Source organism: Hyperolius riggenbachi, chromosome 1 (assembly GCF_040937935.1).
Source record: "Hyperolius riggenbachi isolate aHypRig1 chromosome 1, aHypRig1.pri, whole genome shotgun sequence".
In the NCBI taxonomy this organism is placed as follows: domain Eukaryota; kingdom Metazoa; phylum Chordata; class Amphibia; order Anura; family Hyperoliidae; genus Hyperolius; species Hyperolius riggenbachi.
The window spans coordinates 338,261,123-338,283,586 of record NC_090646.1 but is presented as its reverse complement, the minus strand read 5'-3'; the positions used below and the strand labels follow the sequence as shown (position 1 = coordinate 338,283,586).

Genomic DNA, 22,464 nt, shown 5'->3' with positions numbered 1-22,464 from the left:
AGAGAGGGAAGCCTCAATAGGATCCTGAGGCTTCCTTCTTCTCAGAGTAAGGGCTGGTTTACACGGGCGTCTGCTGAGCTTTTGCTTGGCATTGCGTTCAAACGCCAGCGTTTAAAAGCTAGCTTTTGAAAGCTTTTGAAAAGCATTCAAGGCTAGCAGTTCTGGTCTCTGCTATTGTTTCCTCGCGTTTACTGCCTCTGAAAGCAGCATGTTGCTTTTGAGACTAGACGCAACGCTGGGATCTACTGCCAGGCTTTCATGAAAGCCTGCAAAAGCCAGCTCTAAACGCTCCCATTCACTTGCATGGGATGGCAGTAGATCCCAAAAAACGCTGCGTCTGAAACGCTGCGTAAAACGCCCGTCTGAACCAGCCCTTATGCTAGGAATCCGCGGCTCGATTTTGAGCCATTTAGATGGTTCGATTGATAATTTCCGACATGTCCGATATCCTGTCCGATTCCGCGCTCAATTTTGCATAGGGAACAATGGGAAAAGATAGGAGAAACGAATGGAAGGTAATAAAATCGCCCGCATAATCGAGCGCGGAAAATGATCAGGTGCAAAATTGAGCTGCAAGCCACAGAGCGGGAACAAAAAGGCACAGAGGGGCAACAAAGCTTGATTTGAAGGAAATTGTGAATCAAACCAAAATCGTGATTTTGGACAGAAATCGCCCAATTCAATTTTTCCCTAAAATCGTCCGGGCCTAGTGTGTACTGTTAATCACAGATGAGTGCAAAGCTTGGAATAGTCGATGCATTTTTTTATGTTCTGTGCTTCTTTTGACCTGGTGTGAACTTTTCTTCCTGTCAAGTGATGACTCTGTTCAGCTATTCAAACAATGTGTGATGCTCACAAAGCTGTTTATATATTCTCGTCTCTGAAGCTGCAGTCGTATGGTGTGTTAGTATTGAAACCAAAACGTTTTATTGGCTGGTAGATTTCTCCTTTTTTCTTTTTGGAGAATAATGTGGTTTTAAAATGGACCCAGTTCTGAACCATATATGGGGAGCCCAAGAAATTTCTAAAGCTGGCCACTAATGGTCCAATTTCTAGCGAAAAATCGTTCGAGCGATCAGAAATTGTGATCGGATTGGTTGTAAATAATCTCCATTGGTGGACACAATCGATTATGAACGAGTGAAAAAAATGTCGCCCGAATGAATTTTCGTCGAACGAAAATTTGGATTTTCTTGGTGGTCGTGATTGATGGGAAGCAATGATTGGTTAGTTGATGGTGTAGTGAACGATTTTTCGCCCGATCAGAATTTCTGATCGCTCTAACGATTTTTCGCTAGAAATTGGACCGTTAGTGGCCAGCTTAAGATTTTTCTATTATTGGATTCAGTTTGGATCTTGGTATCTAGATATATTTGTAGATATTTCTTATACTTCTGACAGGGACTCATGTTGACTTAAATGCAACACAGCCACTAAATGTCTTCAAGGACAACTGAAGTAGGAAGACTATGGAGGCTGCTATATCTATAAATCTATATTTTAAATAATACCAGTTGCGTGGCAGCCCTGCTGATCTATTTGGCTGCAGTAGTGTCTGAATCACTTCAGAAACAAGCATGCAGATAATCCCGTCAGATCTGATAATGTCAGAAGCCTGATCTGCGGCATGCTTGTTCACGGTCTATGGCTAAAAATATTAGAGGCAGAGGATCAACAGGATAACCAAGCAACAGGTATTGCTAAAAAGAAAAATCTGGCAGTCTCCATACCCCTCTTTCTACAGTTGCCCTTTAAGGCTGAGTTTCCACTACATCTGAATGTCTGAACTCTTGGCTTTTTCCCCATATGCATGGCTACAAAACCATTTTTGGACCCTGGTGTGGGGCTTTTGACGTCAAAATGGAAAGAGGAATATGGAAGCCTAAGCGATGAAGTTGAAAAGAGCAGGTCTATATTTATCCATTGTAATAAGTTTACAATAGGTAGAGGAGTTGTTTAGTTGTCAGGGAGGATTTTATGCACTGATGTAAATTGGGGTAACCGGTATGTGGGTTAGTTTAGGGATCAGGGTGAAGTTAGGACAACTGTAGTGAGAGGGATATGGAGGCTGCCATATTTATTTTCTTTCGAGCAGTACCAATTGCTTGGATGTCCTGCTGATTCTCTGCCTCTAAGGGACCGTTTCCACTACTGCAGAACGATTTAGACGGGTAAATCACGGGAACAAATCCGCATGTGGTTGCGGTTTTGTTGGTGTTTCTATGCGGATATTCACGCGGAATCGCTCGCGGTTTACACAACGCGTTTTTAACCATGTCAATGCCGGCAAGCATTGACATGGGTTTTTAAGCGGAAACGCTGGGAAAACCGCAAGACTAAAATGCTTGCGGTTTTCCTATTTAGTAAAATTACCGACAAATCTCGTGCGGGTGTGAGGCGTGCAAATTCTGATGGGTCTGCTGTGCAGATTTTTTTCTGCACGACAAACCGCACAGAATCCCGCACAAGTGGAAACCGTCCCATCCACTTATATTGTCTATGCGAATCCTGCATGCAGATTCGCTCTAGTGGAAACGGTCCCAAAGACTTTTAGCCATAGACCCTGAATAAGCATATTCAGAACAGGTGTTTCGGTAATTGTCAGATCTGACAAGATTAGCTACATGCTTGTTTCAGGTGTTCAGACAATACTGCAGCTAAATAGATTAGCAGGACTGCCAGTCAATTGGTATTGCATAAAAGGAAATAAATATGGCAGCCTCCATATTCTTCTCACGTAGGTTTTGCTTTAATGTTGGGTTGGGGAAACTTGAAATTGGACATGTGTAAACTATCGAAACTTTAGATAAGATATAGACAAGTTACTTGTTATAGTTACTTTTTCATCTCTGATCAGCTTTAAGGGCTGTTTTACTCTGCAAGTGCTTTTCAACAATTGTCTGATCGCAGGCAACTTAAAAAGTGCTTTGACTGACAGTTTTCACACTAGAGTAATTTGTTTTTCTTAAAATTACAGAAGAGCAGCATGTACTTTTCGTACAATTGGTTTAAAAATGCTATACAAAAACTGTGAAACAATCTTTACGGAATCTCTTGCTGAAAAATCGATTAGAGATTGAGTTCAGTGACTTTCAGTGTGAAACAGCCATTTACGCTACTTCCATTGATTGCAGAACAATTCTGCATGCTGCCAACTCATGGCCCATGCAATTTTTTTATGGGGCTATTCACACCTCTGTGTTGTAGTGGATCGCGTTTTTCTAACTCGCTGAATGCAGGCTTTGAATTTAGTCTGTCCAGTCTTCATTGCAGTTCACACTCATAACGCAAGCATTATGCAATGCGCATAGTGTGAATCCAGCCCAATGCAAGACAGTTCTAGAATTTGGCGTTAGTACAGGTGTCCATCAAGGTTGCATATTGATGCAGCATGTCTGAATTTTTTAAATGACAAGGTAGCAGAGTCCATTGTTTCTCTCCTTACCCCACCCAGGGAAGCCGCTCTGTTGTTCCCAACACGGTGGTTCCTCCTCCAGAGAATCCGAACACATTGCTTGGCTGTTTCCTTGCAATGCATCTGTATAGCTTTGGACTGCTGCAGTGTTAACCGTAGATTGTGGCTGATCCTGGTGGGTGACGCAAATTCCATAGACTAGTTTATACGCAGCTCTAAACAGCAGCCATGTTGTATATGTGTGACACAAATTCAGCTTCAATGCAAAAGAATCTTAGCTTTTCAGCCCTGTCTATCAGCAATGCTTTCTTGACCAAACAGAAGTGTTTTGGCTTCTGTAGTGGCTGAATAGTGTAATGGTTAAGGGCTCTGCTTCTGACACAGGAGACCTAGGTTAGAATCTCGGCTTTGCCTGTTCAGTAGGAGACCTTTAGCAAGTCTCCCTAACACTGCTGCTGCCTATAGAGCGCGTCCCAGTGGCTGCAGCTGTGTCGCTTTGAGTCCGCCAGGAGAAAGCGTGTTTGTTCTGCTTGCTTTTTAGAAGAATTGTGGCAACATTTAACTGCTTTTTGACTGCTTTATTCAGAAAGATAAAATCTTTTTTTTTTTTTTTTTCCTTTTCTATTATCCCTTGCAATGAAAAAAGTAAAAAGGGCTGTCACGGAATAGCCGTGAGAGACGCAGGTGAATCTGGAGAATTCGCAGTCGGTTTCCTGATCGCTTCCTGTTTGGATCTGTGCAGTCGCGCAAGCGATCAGAAAATGACTTCTTTGTGTTTTGTTTTTTTTTAAACCAGAGATCTGTCCTCCTGTGAGTAACATATTCCCCTCACCCCTCAGGAATGTCGCACTTGGCCGGATCCCCTGCAGAGACCAGCTTATTCCCCCAACAGCCAAATGGCTCCATGAAAAGAGCCAGGAAGCTGGCATCCCAGGTGGCCATGAGAAAGGCAGCCAGCGCGGCACCGACAGGGGCAGATTTGAATGCATCTTGTCGGTATACGAAGACCGTATATTGCACAGCTATGAAATTCATATAGTCTTATTTGTTAGTCTGCCCAACGTGCGGATATAAAATTCATGGCAATATCTTGTACAGTTATTGCGGTATGAATCTTCTCAGGATCCTGACCCGCTGCTCAAGTCACGTCTGATATCATATTAATCTATATTTTCCGACCAGTAAGAATCTGCTATCCACCTAAATATGACATGTATCGTCCATGAGTTACGGCATTTATAAGTAAACCTAAAATCTCTCCCCAAGGACTTGAACTGTGGTTGGTTGGTAATTCAGAGGGGGTGGGCACGGCCACACCCCCGAGCCAGCTTCATCAGAAGCACATGGCAAGCAGGCGGACCTCAGTCCTCCAAATTCCATCTGTATGAGAGCCTGTCTGCTGCTAGCCAGAGGACACGTGGTTAGCGGCCATCTTGTTTGGACTCGGAACTGGAACAAAAGAACTTTGTTACTAACTGAACTGAATTGAAACCAGGAACTTTATTATTTATTATCCCAGAAAGGACATCTTTCCATGAACTTTAAGTATCCGTTTTTTCTCCATTTTTATTTTCTATACTGTTATCCTTTGTCTCTATAATTGTTGATTTTAACGATTTTCTTTATATATTATTTTGCATTTTAATAAAACGACGCTATCGTCAGTTGTTGCTCCAGCTACCCTATTATTCAGCCATACAGAAGCCGAACCCAGACTTCTGAGGAGACGCTACTGTTGCTTCTAGCTAGACAGAATAGAGTGTGTTTAACCGTTTTATTTGCAGGTTGAGAAGTAGCCAGTCCGTGAGTTCCTCTGCCTCAGAAAGCAGAGGTGGTGGCAGTTATACCCTGAAATAGTGTGTATTTTGTAAGTACTGTAACCTCACAGGCTCCCTTCTGGTCGGTCTGCTGCCCAGATTCCGATGGTTTCTGCGCATTGAATGCGACCACAGCTTGCATGGTCTGTGTGCTGAAACAGATTGGAAGGCAATTTGCGGTCTGGCCACAAGGGGCCCTGTGACAGGGGCCTCAGACAATTTGTTTAACGGGAACACTATAATATTATTGCTGTGTACACCTCTTTGTAAGAATACAGTAATAAATATTTTGGATTCTCTGATTTCTTTGCAGGATAAACACCATGATGCTGCACATGAAATTATTGAGACCATTAGGTAAGTGCTGGGAGTTTTTTTTTGTTTTTTTTCCCTTTAAGATGATGTAAATTTTCTTCACATTCTACCTGACCCACCACTGCTAAAGGCTCTGCAGTGTTCTCCCCAGAATTTTTTTCCAGCCGGGTGGCATGAAATAGTAGCCGGGTGGCATAAAAAAGTAGCCGGGTGGTGCGAGTTGAAAATGCAGGGCAACTGTGCTTACAGCATAGGAGGAGGTGAAGAGGTGAGCCGCTGACAGCCGGGTGGTCACCAAATCTAGCCGGGTGGAGCACCCGGCTAAAAGAGCCTGGGGAGAACACTGCTCTGTTATGATGCAATTATTTATTATTGATTTTTGCATCCCAGATTTGCTTTTGCTTGGCATTGAGTACTGTTGCTTTACTTATCAACTATTCTGCCCAAGTCTTCCTCCAAGTCTGATGTCCCCAGCTGTATTTTATTTGCACGTCCACGTTTCATGGTCTTACATTTATCAACATTATGGTAAATGTCATAATCTTTCAAATGCCTGCTTTTGTGAACTAAAAATAAAAAATATTTTATTTCTTTTATATTACTGCAGTAATATTCTGCTTACTGTTAGCACTATAGATACAGTTAAAGGGATTATCAGAGAAGCCAAAAGACACCTATTTACCCGGGGCTTCCTCCAACCCTTAGCAGCTGCTATGTCCCTCGCCACAGCTCCGCTCTCAGCCGCAGGCTCCCAGTCCCCCTCTGTTGCAGAGGCTGACCTCAGCAGGTTGTCCTCTACTGCGCCTTCATGAGCGCCGCTGTCACTTGCACCTGGTGTGGAGTGTCCTCTTTTGCTATGTGCAGACCCTCTGAAAGTATCTGACAAGAGCTTGTCAGATATGTTCTAGAGGCCAAATTCCCTGCTGTGTACGAGCATGGCTGTACTGTCCCTGCAATAGTACAGCCACTCCTGCATAAGTAAGCTGAAGGCACTCGTCCATGAGCACCCCAATGCTCCTGCACAGGTGCTGCCATACTCGAGCAAGCACAGTATGCCTGTGTTCATACATGAACGTAAGCACGGTAATGATCTAAAAGATAATCCCAAGAAGTGATGGTGGTCTTAAAGTGGACCAGAGATGAAGCACCCTCATGCATTTTACCATATATATCAGTGGGAACATTAGAGAAAACCTCTACCCTTCTCTGTTTCATTCTTAACCGCTCAACCTACTTATCAGCCCTGATAAAATCCCTGACTGAGCATTCTGTCTGGCTTTGCTCAGGAATCATTATAGCGGAGTCATTATAGCAGAGCCAGAAGGGGGCAGGCTTGGGATTGAAAAGACGTCAGGGAAGACAGACTAAGCTATAATGATTCCTGAGGAAAGCCAGACTCAATGCTCAGGCAGGGATTTTACCAGGGCTGATAACAAGCAGGCTGAGCAGTGTAGACGCTTTCTGTTCTCTCTAATGTTCCCACAGATATATATTTTACATGAGGGTGCTTCGTCTCTGGTTCACTTTGATAACGTGGGAAGCCCCTCCGGAAGTTCCAGAGGATTCCATATTCATAGGTAACAAGCTAACATTTTTAATTCCATCTGCCTCGTGTTCACTTTTGAAGAATGTGGTCTCATTTATAAAATGGTTCTATTTCTCTTTACTCACAGTTCAGCAATCTAAAACTCAGCTTTTTTAACTCTACCTCAGTGGTCCTCAAACTAAGGCCCGCGGGTCGAATGTGGCCCCCTGAGGCTTTTTTACGCCCCCCCCCCCCCACACACACACACGCAAAATGTATTATAGATGCTGTCAGCTACATCTTGAAATATTGGTGGTCAGCATATAGAATGAAGCCAGAAAGCAGTAATTCGCTGGTTTCCAATAAAATTCCATATCAGGTGACACTGTTGTCCAATTGGATTGCAGGTTGTCACCTGGCAGGTTGCTTCACTGTCTGGCACGCAAAGACTGCTACATCTTTTTATGTATACTCCGGCCCCCCAGCAGTCTGAAGTATGTTGACCCGGCCCTCGACCCAAAACGTTTGGGTACCCCTGCTTTACCTTCTCTCACCACGTCGTCCTCCTCCGTGCTTATAAGCTGATAAATTTGCAACATATGTAACTGATGAAACTGACAAAATCAGAAGTGACTTTTCCATATAGCCATCTAACTATGTCTGTTCAGAGAGTGGAGTGGACCCATCTCCACTATTGCGAAATTCAGTGTTTCCCCCCATGCGAAGTTGGAGGGGCAAACGCTGCCTATTCACTTAATAGAATGTGGGTGTTATGTGGGCAGCATGCTGCAGTATGCCTCTAAATCCCTATAGCCGAACCAGTTCAGTTGCACCCCCCCCCCCTCTTGATAATGTACAGGTGCAGATCAATGCGTCTGTACAGCATTAGGCCCCAAGCTCTCCCTCTAGCCATACTGTGGCCAGTATCTGCCACATTTTTTTTTTTTTTTTTAACTTTTAATGAATGATTGCTGCTTTTTGCCGTTGCTGCATTTACTTTTTAGTGGTGGCATACATGTGCACAAGCTTTGCCGTCAGGTGTGTGTAGCTTTCATTCTTGGTTGTAAAATTTATGGCTAGGAATGTGAAGTGGTTTTTACCTTTCTATCGCAAGTTCCCAATCTAATGTATCATATGATCTAATTCACACTAATGACTTTAACCTACGAAACTCTTCATTCCTTCTCCAAGATACATCTCCTCACTAGTTTTTAGATTTCCATCTACAATGTTGCTCTACACACAACCTTCTCTCCTACTGTAGAACCATGTCCTTATATTAGCATATACAAAACTTCACACAAGCCTCTCCCATTAGTTTCCAAAACAAATCCATCATTCTCCAACCCTTGAAATATTAAAATTCCACTTTTTGGACATGCATACACTCAAATCTACGTTCCCCTTCAGTCACTGACCAAGCTGTGCTTCTTGCTGAATGATTTAAAAATCTGTAATTCCCAGATATATTATGCACTTCTTGTCAGAACCATAAAGTATAAACATAACAGAACATAGCAAGAGTTCTACCTACTCCATGGGTAGAGTGTTAAGGTAAAGGCCTTGGTATAGAGCGTTAAACATACTGGATAAAGTGTCAGGTTTCACAGGGGCAACACCAGTGGATCTGCAGTCGAAATCCAGGGGGTACCAAGCCATAAAGGGTCAACAGGACAGCATAGGACGACAATCTCCGTTTTCTATGCTAATAAAAGTTTGATTAAAAAATAGTAATAAAAAAATTTGGCTTTGTCTCTCCTATAATGAAAGCATGAAGGTCAGCCGTGCTTTCACAGTAAAAACAACACATACGGTATATATGGTAAGTAGATAAATGCTTGTTCTACTTACACATTACATGTATTGTACTGTCCAGATTTTGATATCAGTGAATTTTATATAGCAAATAAAATGAACTGTTCCAGGCATTTTCCATCTTTACTGCATCTGAGTGAAGCCAATTTTTATGTAATTTCCTCCCTTATACTGGATCTGAGGATCGATATTTTTTTCATTTATTTTTTATTTTTTGCGATTTTCTAATCTATTTCCGTTAATTTCTATGGATATCGATCATAAAATCGCTCAAAAAATCGAACGATCCTCAGAACGGAAATGCAGGAAATAATCTACCTGGCAGGTAAATCTGCCAAAAAATTGTATGGTGTGGATCCATCATTAGGCTCTGTTCCATTACCACGTGTGGCCAGCAGGAGCAGCCAGTGTAGTGTCCGTTCCGATGGTCCATCGTGGTCCATTCCGCTCCCCCATATTCTATATGGGGCAATGCAACCGCCTGCTCGGGATTATCGTGGACTGCACAGAAGTGCCCCTGCGGATCCATTGCTGCGTAACAAGTGTGCATGGCTCCTATTTATAAAATAAGAGCCGTTCACTGTCCGTGTAGCGATGATTATCTCCACTCATGTGGGAACAGTTTTTTTTTTTTTTTTTTTTTTTTTTTTTTATGCCTGAAATGGTGTGGTGAAGCTGACTACAAATTAAGTTACACAGTAGAATATATGCACTCCCCGCAGAGGTGTTGTGAATCCACTGAGAATGTTGTGCACATTGAACACAGAGGTGTTGTCTATCACCCATAAACATGGTTCATATTGTGTGAAGAATGTGTAATAGAGGAAGAGTCCCCTCATTCCCCTGCAGAGTACCTGCACATCACGGTTACATGTAACCACAGTTAGATTGCCTAGGGCCTGATGGGATGTTCTTTATTCCTGTCAGTACCCTCTACTAGTGGGGTTGCAGAGGGTGCAACCACACCGGGGCCCTTTAGCCAAAGAGGTCTCAAGGGGCCCTGCCTCAACCACAGTATTAGCTCTTCATTGGTCCTGTGCTGGTAATAATCACTTCTATAGATGCTTTGAATAGTAGTAATCATGAACACACTGTTCCCCATCCCCTTCTTGCACCTCTAACACTGTGGTTATTCCTTAGCAGGTTTTGGTGCGCCATATCAATTAAGTATAGAGTGCTTTGGGGGCCCAGTGAAAAACTTGCACAGGGGCCCAGAGCTCCTTAGTTACGCCACTGCCCTCTACAAGTACTCTAACCTAGGACTAGTTTTGATTTCCGCAACAGCGACTCTACTACAACATTGTAAGCTTAGTTAAAATACATCTCGGGTGTACATAGAAAAACACAGAAAGAGGTACACTAATGCTTAAAAGTTAGTGTCCCAACTTATTGGGCTCTGTTCACAAAACTTATCATACATTACTTATTTATTACCTAATTGATAAAAATAACCTTTTAGCACATTTACAAGCAAAATAATCACTCAAAGTTGTTCCTCCGTGTTCTCCCCTCTTTTATCCTAGTGCTCCACTCAGCTAGTTTTGGTAAGCACCCATCGGCTCACCACCTCCTATGCTGTGAGCAGAGTTGCACACAGAAGCACCAGCCCTGCATTCTCTTATCTCTCCTCATCTGGCTACTTATTCATGCCACCCGGCTACTATTTCATGCCACCCGGCTGGAAAAAATTTCTGGGAACACTGTTCCGGATTAACTTTATTTCAATATCACTTTTCTTGTCTTAATTATATTATATTTTTGCTCTTTGCGATCTTAACCACTTCAGCCTACAGTGTCAAAAATCGTATGCATCCAAGTAAAGTTCACCTCCCATTCATTCGCCAATAACCTTATCGCTACTTATCACAATTGATCTATATCTTGTTTTTTCTGCCACTAATTAAGCTTTCTTTGGGTGGTACATTTTGCTAAGAATTATTTTTTTTGTAATCCATTTTAACAGGAAGATTAAGAAAGAAATTGAAAAAATTCATTATTTCTCAGTTTTTGGCCATTATAGTTTAAAATTAATACATGCTACTGTAATTAAAACTCCTGTATCTTATTTGCCCATTTGTTCCAGCTATTACACCGTTTAACCATTTCTGCCGCCCGGACGTGATCCTCACGTCCAGGCGGCTACGGTGCCGCGCTTCGGCACGCTCCCGTGCGCGATCACGGGCGCTCCCCCGTGCTGTCCCCTGGTAGCCCTGGGATCAGTGAACGGGAACATGGTTCCCGATCACTGATCCGTGTCCCCAGCAGAAAAACCGAAGCGCTCTTACTTACAGGCTTCAGTCTTTCTGCAAATAAAATTTTCTGCATCCTCCTTGTGCTTCCGGTGATTGAGAAGCACAAGGAGAAAAAAATAAATTTGAGGTAGTAAAAAGGTAGTAAAACGACATCTAGTAATGGCAGGCATCGCGTGAGCGCGCGCCTCAGGCAGCGGCAGCTGCACAGTATATCTGCACGGATATATCCGTCCAGATAGACTTAAGTGGTTAAAATGTAGCATAGATAAGGTGAAAACAGAGGAAAACAGGTGAAAAAGCTTTGTGAATCTTCATGCCAAATGTCTAAGAAGATTCACTGGAACCCCGTATAAGTGTAGTTCCAGTGTATAGATCTACCACTTGCGGAAAATTGCCCCAACCGTTAATATATCCGATATAGAAAAGGTAGAGGCCTTTTGGAAGGTGGCCGGGCTACATGCTAGAACCCAGCAGGTATGGGGCTCTGGTGAATCCTAATATACAGAGAACATACTAGGACATCCATGTTGACAATAACAGGCCAGGATTGCTGGCAGGGTGAAGTGTAAGCTTCCTGGCCAGGAGCTCTTTTGTTTCCAAAAGCAGATGCCATCTTAATACAGTGTAATCTCGTTATCGTAAACTCCAAGGGACCAGGAAAACATATTTAAGTTTTATTATATCAGATATTGTCCTATTAATGGCCGGACATTCCCTGGTATATTCTCTGCTGCAAAGGACTAACTCTGTCCTATTGGAGGCACAGTACAAGAACTTGCACATTTGGTGGGTTACAAGGTTACCATATCCCTTAATAGCCAGGCTGAACAAATTGCTGGTACAGTATCCAGGGCTCCTTAAAAATTGCAGATTGTCACTGAATTGAGGCAGCCACTCGCTCCCTGTGAGCGAAGCAGTTCATTTCGCACCCATTGCTAAAGCTAGGCGCCACCATAGCAGCAATGCTATGCTGCGCACTCCACGTAACGGTCATTTGGGGCTAGCTCTGACGTTAGCGATACCCCAAATTAAATCTCCCCCTGAGTTGCTGCAACTTGGAGGGGGAATTGTGTTTAGTGACAACAGGGAGAGCCATCATTCGGCTCACCCTGCGCTGAACTCTCCAGCACCAGAATGATATGCACCCCCCCCTCCCTTTGAGTGGCTCAGATACCACCACAGACGAGACTTGCAGCATGCGTCCAGCAAAACTTTCTGCTCACACTTGAGCCAATCGTGAAGCCTTTCTTCATAATGCAAACAATCATAAGCCACTCGCACTCTCTTCTCCTCCATTTTGCAGCAAGTAGGCCCGCTCTGATTTGCACTACAAGTAAATGTTGCCTGTACTGCGCTCCACGTACTACCAGGAGCATCATCGCTAACAAGGGAAGAGATACCTGGGAGTGCGTACAATCCCGTGGGAGGACAGTGACGATACTTTCAATGGTGATTGTAAAGTGGAAGTGGTAACACTGCATCCTCTTTTGTTTACATTCACATGGCTGCTGATTTGTACAGTACTGCATATCCAGCCCCAGTGCCATGTCTTGTCTTACAAATGTTATCAGGCATCAACTCACTTGCAACCACCCTGAAGAGATTAGCTGTCCATGGGTTTCACACTGACATATGATGCATGCACCGCCCACTGTTCACTATTTCCAGAGTCTGCATCACGTAGGGGCCAAAAAACATGTTGACAATAAGTTTTATATCTGAGTTTACTATCCCAGGCATTGCTCCCATAGACTTGTAATGGAGATTGGCCGGGATCTGGAGGGGTAGTTTACTATACTCTAGTTTTATTATGAGATTATACTGTATAGCTTTAAAATGCCTTAGCGTTGGCAATGATGAGATGCCTTTTTATGTTACATACATAAGATTGTAATATGCAGATTAGAAGACTGAGTTGGTGAAATCCTAAACTGAGGCGTCAGAGGATTTTTGTACAGACTCTACAGCCCTGAGTCAATGGAAATCCAGCTGAAAAGGTGAAATCCCTCCCACTTAGTGACGTTAGTCTTAAGGTGGCCATACACTTATAGATTTGCAGCAGATTCGACCACAGATTTGTCAGATGCCTGTTAAGTCGAATCTGACAAGAATCTGATGTGCGCCACACACTAGGAACAGATTTCCAATAGATTTCAGAATTAAATCTATCTAAATGCATTATTGGTCCATTAGATCCAATGCTACTCTATGAGCCAGCGATCTGCTTCCAGCAGCAGATCGACCTAGATTTTCCATCCTGTCAGATCAAATCAATTGAAATTGGCTGCAAATCGATTGATAGATTTGATAGAATCAATTTCCGATCAATTCTATAGAAACGATCAATAGCTGAAATCAACCAGTGTACCAGTGTACTCGCTTATTAAAATCCATAAAAACCGAGAAATAACAGTCCTGCTCAAACAACAAATAGCAGAGCAGAGCACCCACATCCCTGTCCCTGTATGCTGCTCCCCATCTACACTACATCTACTGGAAGTGTCCCTCCCCGCTGGCCACTGCAATGCACACTGGGAGACGTAGTACATTAATGTAATCACAGGAGATGTAGGCACATTAATGTACTACATCTCCCAGCATGCATTGTGGTGGCCAGGGTGACACTTCCACCACTGCAGCTATGAGTTGCAAGGCATAGACACTGTGTCCAGGGTCATGTAAATAATTTTCAGATTTAAGGGGGAATATACACACACAATCTTGATCCTCTATGTAGTATGAGGGTCAATCAAAATCAGCCAATCAAAATTGTGTGTATGCACCCAAAGTGCAATTACCTCTGTTAGAACCATTATTTGTTAATGATGAGCTACTGCTGAATGAAAATGCTTTGCTAAGCACCTTCAATCATATTTATCTATATGATCTACCTGTGCAAAAACGTGTAGGCTTGAGAAAAAATATTTGGCAAAATGAACTTGACTTAGAACGACGTGGGTACAAGGGTGTGCGATTAAGTGGACGAGGCTTTGCGTCGTGCGGCTGTAACGACCATGAGCAAATTGAGTAGGTAATCTCTTATACGACATGGGAGATGTAAAATTGGGAGATAAATGGCCAATCCAAATTGGATGTGTATATACACCCTAAATGGTCTTTTATTCATTACAGTAGCTCAAAAGCAAAATAAACGGTAATTCATTAAAGAACAAGCGACACCCATGCTAACCTATAAATAAGACACATATATAAGTAGATAAATACTACTTCTACTTGTATAACAGATGTATTGTGCTATCCACGTAATGATTCCTGTGAATTTTATAAAGGAAAAGCAGAAAATCCTATTCTAGGCAGTGGCCGTTTTGCCAAGCTAATGCTGACATCATATCCTCCCTGACTCTTGTTTTCCCCCCTCCCTTCTCTTGCTCATTGGGTATTCATTAGCTGCCCTCCTCCCAGAGTCTTCAGACACTCCCACTGAGGTGTATACTAGGAACTGCACTGTCTTTTTTTTTTTTTTTAAATCGCTAAGTCACCTCAGCCTTGCTTGTAAACACAAGTCGGCAGGGGGTGTTTCTTATAAGCAGCTAAATGGGGAAATAAATGGTAGAGGAGGAATATAGGGGTTTGCAAAAGTATTCGGCCCCTTGAAGTTTTCTACATTTTGTCATATTACTGCCACAAACCTGAATCAATTTTATTGGAATTACTTGTGATAGACCAATACAAAGTGGTGTACACATGAGAAGTTGAACAAAAATCATACAGGATTCCAAACATGTTTTACAAATTACTGCAAAGTGGGGTGTGCATAATTATTCAGCCTACTTTAGTTTGAGTGCAGTCAGTGGCCCATAGACATTGCCTGATGAGTGCTAATGACTAAATAGAGTGCACCTGTGTGTAATCTGATGTCAGTACAAATACAGCTGCTCTGTGACGGCCTCAGAGGTTGTCAAAGAGAATATATTTGGAGCAACTATACCATGAAGTCCAAAGAACACACCAGACAGGTCAGGGATCAAGTTATTGAGAAATTTAAAGCAGGCTTAGGCTACAAAAAGATTTCCAAAGCCTTGAACATCCCACGGAGCACTGTTCAAGCGATCATTCAGAAATGGAAGGAGTATGGCACAACTGTAAACCTACCAAGACAAGGCCGTCCACCTAAACTCACAGGCCAAACAAGGAAAACGCTAATCAGAAATGCAGTCACGAGGCACATGGTGACTCTGGACGAGCTGCAGAGATCTACAGCTCAGGTGGGGGAATCTGTCCATAGGACAACTATTAGTCGTACACTGCACAAAGTTGGCCTTTATGGAAGAGTGGCAAGAAGAAAGCCATTGTTAACAGAAAAGCATAAGAAGTCCCATTTGCAGTTTGCCACAAACCATGTGGGGACACAGCAAACATGTGGAAGAAGGTGCTCTGGTCAGATGAGACCAAAATGGAACTTTGGCCAAAATGCAAAACGCTATGTGTGGCGGAAAACTAACACTGCACATCACTCTGAACACACCATCCCCACTGTCAAATATGGTGGTGGCAGCATCATGCTCGGGGGGTGCATCTCTTCAGCAGGGACAGGGAAGCTGGTCAGAGTTGATGGGAAGATGGATGGAGCCAAATACAGGGCAATCTTGGAAGAAAACCTCTTGGAGTCTGCAAAAGACTTGAGACTGGGGCAGAGGTTCACCTTCCAGCAGGAAAATGACCCTAAACATAAAGCCAGGGCAACAATGGAATGGTTTAAAACAAAACCTATCCATGTGTTAGAATGGCCCAGTCAAAGTCAAGATCTAAATCCAATTAAGAATCTGTGGCAAGATCTGAAAACTGCTGTTCACAAACGCTGTCCATCTAATCTGACGGAGCTGGAGCTGTTTTGCAAAGAAGAATGGGCAAGGTTTTCAGTCCCTAGATGTGCAAAGCTGAGACATACCCTAAAAGACTGGCAGCTGTAATTGCAGCAAAAGGTGGTACTACAAAGTATTGACTCAGGTGGCTGAATAATTACACACACCCCACTTTGAAGTTATTTTTTTTAAAAAAATGTTTGGAATCATGTATGATTTTCGTTCCACTTCTCACGTGTACACCACTTTATTTGAATTGGTATTTCACGTGGAATTCCAATAAAATTGATTCATGTTTGTGGCAGTAATATGACAAAATATAGAAAACTTCAAGGGGGCCGAATACTTTTGCAAACCACTGTATATTATAGATAAAAAGAACTCCCCAGCATTCAACTGTTTGGCACTGTTTGGCACTAGGGCCAGTGCTCCTAAAGTATATGATGACTCCAAACCATAACAGCAGAAAAAGTTTTGCCAGTTTTGAATGCAGGATTAGCATCTTTATCACTTAATGAACTCAGACCAGTTGCTGTTGAAATTTGATTTTCATGGTGACAATACTGCTTTAAGAAAATCAGCATTGCATAAGAGTACAACAAGGCTTTTAAGCAGGGCGAACAAATATACTGTATATGCACAACCTACCCAGGATTTACCAAGCTGAATCAGTTAACCATTTCAGCCTGCAGGGATTTTTCACCTTTATGCATCAGAGCAATTTTCACCTCCCATTCATTCGCTAATAACTTTATCACTACTTAACACAATTTATTGATCTATATTTTTTTCCACCACTAATTAGGCTTTCTTTGGGTGGTACATTTTGCTAAGAATTATTTTTTTATAAATGCATTTTAACAGGATTAATAAGAAAAAAAATTGAAAAAATTCATTCTTTCTCTGTTTTCGTCCATTATAGCTTTAATATAATTCACGCTACCATCATTAAAACCTATGTATTGTATTTGCCCGTTTGCCTCGGTTATGACACCATGTAAATTTTGTTTCTATCACAATGTATGGCGCCAATATTTTATTTGGCAATAAAGGTGCAATTTTTCTGTTTTGCATCCATCACTATTTACAAGCTTATAATTTAAAAAAGTGTTCGTAGTATACCCCTTCAAATGCATATTTTAAAAGTTCAGACCCTTAGGTAACTATTTGTGTTTTTTTTTTTTTTTAATTGTAATTTTTTTTCCCCATTTTATTTGGGTAATATTTTGGTGTGGGAAATAGTTTTTAAAGCGGACCCAAACCAAACATTTTTTTTATTTTATTTCAAAACATTTACTTGCACCACTCTGACACATACAAAGATAAATATACTCCTTCAAGCCTATGAGCATTTCACTACATGCTTTTCACCCTTCTCTTTTCATAACTAGGGTTATACAGGTGGCAGCCATTAGCAATTCCTCCTTTGCTGGACACCTTCTACTCCACCAGTTTGCCAGATTCTGTCCCGGCAATATGAAAGGAATGGAGGGGTTCCTCCAATAAATGCAAAATATTTTATATTTGTCATCATGCAGCTTAAAAAAAGGCTGCTATTTATTATTATAATTTAGAAAATAGATTTTCTTTCTGAAATCTTGTGTTTTTAATTTGGGTCCACTTTAATATTATGTGTAAATTGTAATGTAAAAAATATGTAGATGTAGTTTTACTATTTGGCCACAAGATGGCCGTCTTGAGTTTTTTTTTCTCCTTGTGCTTCTCGCTAACCAGAAGCACAAGGACGCAGAAAATTTTACGTGCAAAAAGATTAAAGCCTCTTCTAAGAGCGCTTCGGTTTTTCTGCTGGGGACACGGATCGGTGATCGGGAACCAGGTTCCCGTTCACTGATCCCAGGGGTACCAAGGGAAAGCACGGGGGCGAGAGTGCGGGAGCACACCGAAGCGCGGCAGCAGAAATGGTTAATTGGAGCATATTTATCAGGGCTGTGGAGCCGGGCAATTTTGGGTGCCTGGAGTCGGAGTCGGGAAAAAATGCTCCGACTCCTAATGAATTTGTAACTGTAATTAAAATAGAAAATATGATAAAACGTTCTATTTCTCAGATAAGTCATTAAAAATAATGTATATATACAGTATATATACAGTAATAGCTGTGCTTAGTCCACAAAAATGAAATAAACCAATCAAAATTAGTTACTTGTGCTGCTTCAATAAAGCAGTCCCCATATTTTTAAGGTCAGATATACACATCTGATTGTGACTGTATATATGATGTGTACACAGGAAACTCAGCTGTGTCACTAATAGAGATGGTCAATGAGATGGAAATAATTCTGCATTGATGCTGATTTATGCAAATGTATGCACTCCCTTTGCTGATGAAATGAAATAATTTGATATGTTTAAATTTGGTTTAGTGACTGCAAATTAAAGGGTACGGATGAAAAGTAAAGTTTTATACATACCTGGGGCTTCCTCCAGCCCCCTTCAGGCTAATCAGTCCCTCGCTGTCCTCCACCACCGGGATCTTCTGCTATGAGTCCTGGTAATTCAGCCAGTCAGCGCTGTCCGGCCGCATGCCGCTCCCACAGCCAGGAACATTCTGCACCTGCGCAATAGTGCTGCACAGGTGTAGTATGCTCCTGGCGGTGGAGTGTGTGCCTGCGCACTACCCCCGACTGGCTCAAGTACCTGGACTCATAGCAGAAGATCCAGGTGGTGGAGGAGGACAACGAGGGACGGATTATCCTGAAGGCGGCTGGAGGAAGCCCCAGGTATGTATAAAACTTTAATTTCATCAGTCTCAGGTTTACTTTGTTACACAGTAGTACTATACTCTACATATGCACTCCCCACAGAGCTGCAGGGAATCCACTGAGAATGCTGTGCACATTGAACACAGAGGTGTTGTCTGTTTACAATCTCCTTATTCCCCTGCAGAGTACCTGCACATCATTCTTACATGTTCCCACACTGTTCTTTGTTCCGGTTTGTACCTTTTACAAGTACTCTTACCAAGGACTAGTTTTAGTCTAAAGGGAATAAATATAGTAGTCTACATATCCCTCTCACTTCAGTTGTCTTGTAAAATTCCTAAGCGTTGGCAGTTAAGAGACGAATTTCACGTTACATACTTTTAATCAACAAAATTGTAATATGCAAATTAGAGGAGTCGGAGTCGAGGAGTCGGAGTCGGTGGAATCCTAAACTGAGGAGTCGGAGTCGGTGGATTTTTGGACCGACTCCACAGCCCTGATATTTATCACAACCAAAAGAAAATTAAAAGCAGCACACACATCCATTGTTTCACTTTTGCAATAGAGGTCCCTCCGTTTTGCATGCATTTGTGTTGATAAATCTGCCCCATTGTATTGTACCTTTCGGATAAAATCCTGCATTTAATTATTCTTGTCATATGCATCAAACACATTACCTGTGTGTGCTAGGTGGCTGTGGATGCAGCAACACTGTCTGCCAGAAGATCTTGTCACATGTGGCATGTGCTTCTCTATCTGCCATTTGCTTCTGTGCCTCCTCCCTCCAGCTTTAGAGAACATGCCAGAACATTCTCGAACATTCTCTAGTTCAAATATCCCCAGTCACTTACAGACAGAGGTTTCCTATCGCACCTTTTACTCTAACAGCATGCCCCAGTGATTTCTGGTCATCTATGAAAAAACACATCCTTATTCTCACACTGGCATGTGCCCAGTTACGTGCACTAGTATGAGGGGAGGTGTCGGCTTGAGAGCAGGAAGGAGTCTGCTGGCATTAAAGATACGAAGCAGTAAACAAGCCAGCAAGAAATTATTCTGGTGCTGGCATTCATCACAGATTTTAGGAAGGCAAAAGATACAGAATTATCCTATGCTTGTTTTGACTACCCGCACCGGACCCGCATTTCCGGTAACCCGCGTGTACCCTATCTGCTGCTGGCCTCTAGCTTGAGGGCTTATTCACACTAGGATGTTGCGTTGTAATGCAACATTAAAGTTACAATGCATCATTACAACCAGGGCTGTGGAGTTGGAGTCGGAGCAATTTTTGGGTACCTAGAGTCAGTTGGAAAAAAATGCACCGCCTCCGACTCCTAATGAATTTAAACTGTAATTAAAATAGAAAATATGATAAAATATTCTTAGATAATAGTCATAAAAAATTTATATATACAGTAATAGCTGTGCTTAGTCACCAAAAATGAAATAGTTACTTGTGCTGCTTCAATAAAGCAGTTCCCGTATTTTTAAAGTGTGATATACATATCTGATTGTGACTGTATGTATATGTACACAGGAATTTTTTATATATACTAAATAACATATATGCTGTAAGAATAAAGCCTGATGAGTAGCTGTGTCACAAATAGAGATGGTCAATGAACTGCAAATAATTCTGCGTGTATGCACTCCCTTTGCTCATAAAATCAAAAAATTTGATATATTTGGTTTGGTGACTAAGAATTAAAGGGTACCTGAGATGGATGAAAAGAAGTTTTATACATACCTGGGGCTTCTCTAGCCCCCTTCAGGCTAACCAGTCCTTCGCTGTCCTCCACCACCTGGATCTTCTGCTATGAGTCTCGGTAATTCAGCCAGTCAGCACAGTCAGGCCGCATGCCGCTCCCACAGCCTGGAGCATTCTGCACCAGCGCAATAGTGCTGCGCAGGTGTAGTACGCTCCCAGCGGCGGAGTGTGTGCATGCGCACTACGCCCGACTGGCCCAAGTACCTGGACCCATAGCATAAGAATCCAGGTGGCGGAGGAGGACAGCGAGGGGCTGATTAGCCTGAAGGGGGCTGGAGGAAGCCCCAGGTATGTATAAAATTTTAATTTCATCTCAGGTTTACTTTGTGGCACAGTAGTACTATACTCTACATATGCACTCCCCACAGAGCTGCAGGGAATCCACTGAGAATGTTGTGCACATTGACCACAGAGGTGTTGTCTATCACCCATAAACCTGGTTCAGATTGTACATGAAGAATGTGTAATAGAGGAAGAATCCCCTCATTCTCCTGCATAGTACCTTCACATCACTCTTACATGTACCCACAGTTATATTGCCTATGGCCTAATGCTGGATACACACCATGCGTTTCTGCGTTCGATGCGTCCGTCGATAAGCATCGATTCGATTATTTCTGACATGCCCGAATCAAGCTTCGATGGATCGTTAGGTCGATTTGCCATACTTTACATGGCAATCGACCTAAAAATCAGCGACATGCGTTCGGAAATGCTCGGAAATAATCGAATTGACGCGTATCGACGGACGCATTCGACGCGGAAATGTATGGTGTGTATCCAGCATAATAGATGTTCTTTATTCCTCTCTGTACCTTCTACAAGTAATCTTACCAAGGACTAGTTTTAGTCTATGACTAAAAGTATTAGAGGCAGAAGATCTGCCGGATAAAATATGGCAGCCTCCATATCCCTCTGTTCAGTTGTCTTTTAAAATTCCTAAGTGTTGGCAGTTAAGGGATACATTTCATGTTACATACTTTAAATCAACAAGATTGTAATATGCAAATTAGGAGTCTGAGTCGGTGGAATCCTAACCTGAGGAGTCGGAGTTGGTGGATTTTTGTACCGACTCCACAGCCCTGATTACAACTCAAAAAAAAGGCTGTAACGCATATTAATGCTGCATTACTGTCGCATGCAGTAGGTACAGTAAAGCATACAGGCAATGAAAAGTATGCTTTCCTGTACCCAATAACGTGTGTGTTTAGAAGTATCGCACTGCAGCAGTGAGCTACCATAATGCTACACGTTACAATGGTATGCAAGCGTTGCACTGTGAATGTACCATAGGCCTTTTATTGCAGTGCGGTACGCTGCATTATAAGACTTTATAACGCAGCTTTGCAACGTCCCACTGTGAATGTAACCTGAAAATACATAATCCCTTCCCAGCTTTAAATTGATTGGTCCATTTCCAAGCTGCATATATTTGCATAAAAATGTACATAAATCTGTATGAACTCGGAAATATTTTCATCACATTGATCATCCCTAGTCAACATACCTTCTACACACTCCAAAATGTGAGGGTAGGTGGTTCACAAGATAGCTTACATATAAAATATATATCTCAGAAATTAGCAGGACTAGGGGGCTGCAATTTGGCACAGAGATATGAGTGCTAAGATATATGGGCTTAAATAACAGTACCATAATATAATACTATAGAAAATGTTATCAGCCTAGTGGAGAGCATAGAAATACAGTGGCGTAGCTATGGAGCGATGGGACCCGGTGAAAATTTTACATTGGAAAAAAAAAACCCCTCACTCTGCGTGCCAGTAAAAAACATGATTCCTCCCATGCTACATGAAGCATATCTTCTATACCACACTGACAAGATAATATATTTCTCTATTTTGCTCATCTTTTACTCCTCATAACACTTTTTGTTTTTGTAAAAAAAAATTCCTCTCCTTACAGTTCCTCTTGCAAGTAATGAGGGATCTGTAATAAGGGATCTGTTTTTATTTTTTGGTTGTGTTTTGTTTTTTTGTTTTTTTTAATTCAC

General features: G+C 42.1%; 1 protein-coding gene across 2 annotated transcripts in view; it reads left to right on the top strand.

Annotated features, from left to right (window-relative positions):
- Window positions 1-22,464, top strand: part of DOT1L (DOT1 like histone lysine methyltransferase) — a 229,520-nt gene that overhangs the window by 72,242 nt on the left and 134,814 nt on the right. For both annotated transcript variants that reach the window (XM_068233968.1, XM_068233967.1), the window contains exon 2: window positions 5,546-5,589. In XM_068233968.1, the coding sequence (XP_068090069.1) occupies window positions 5,546-5,589 (44 nt within the window). The remainder of the gene's footprint in view (window positions 1-5,545; window positions 5,590-22,464) is intronic.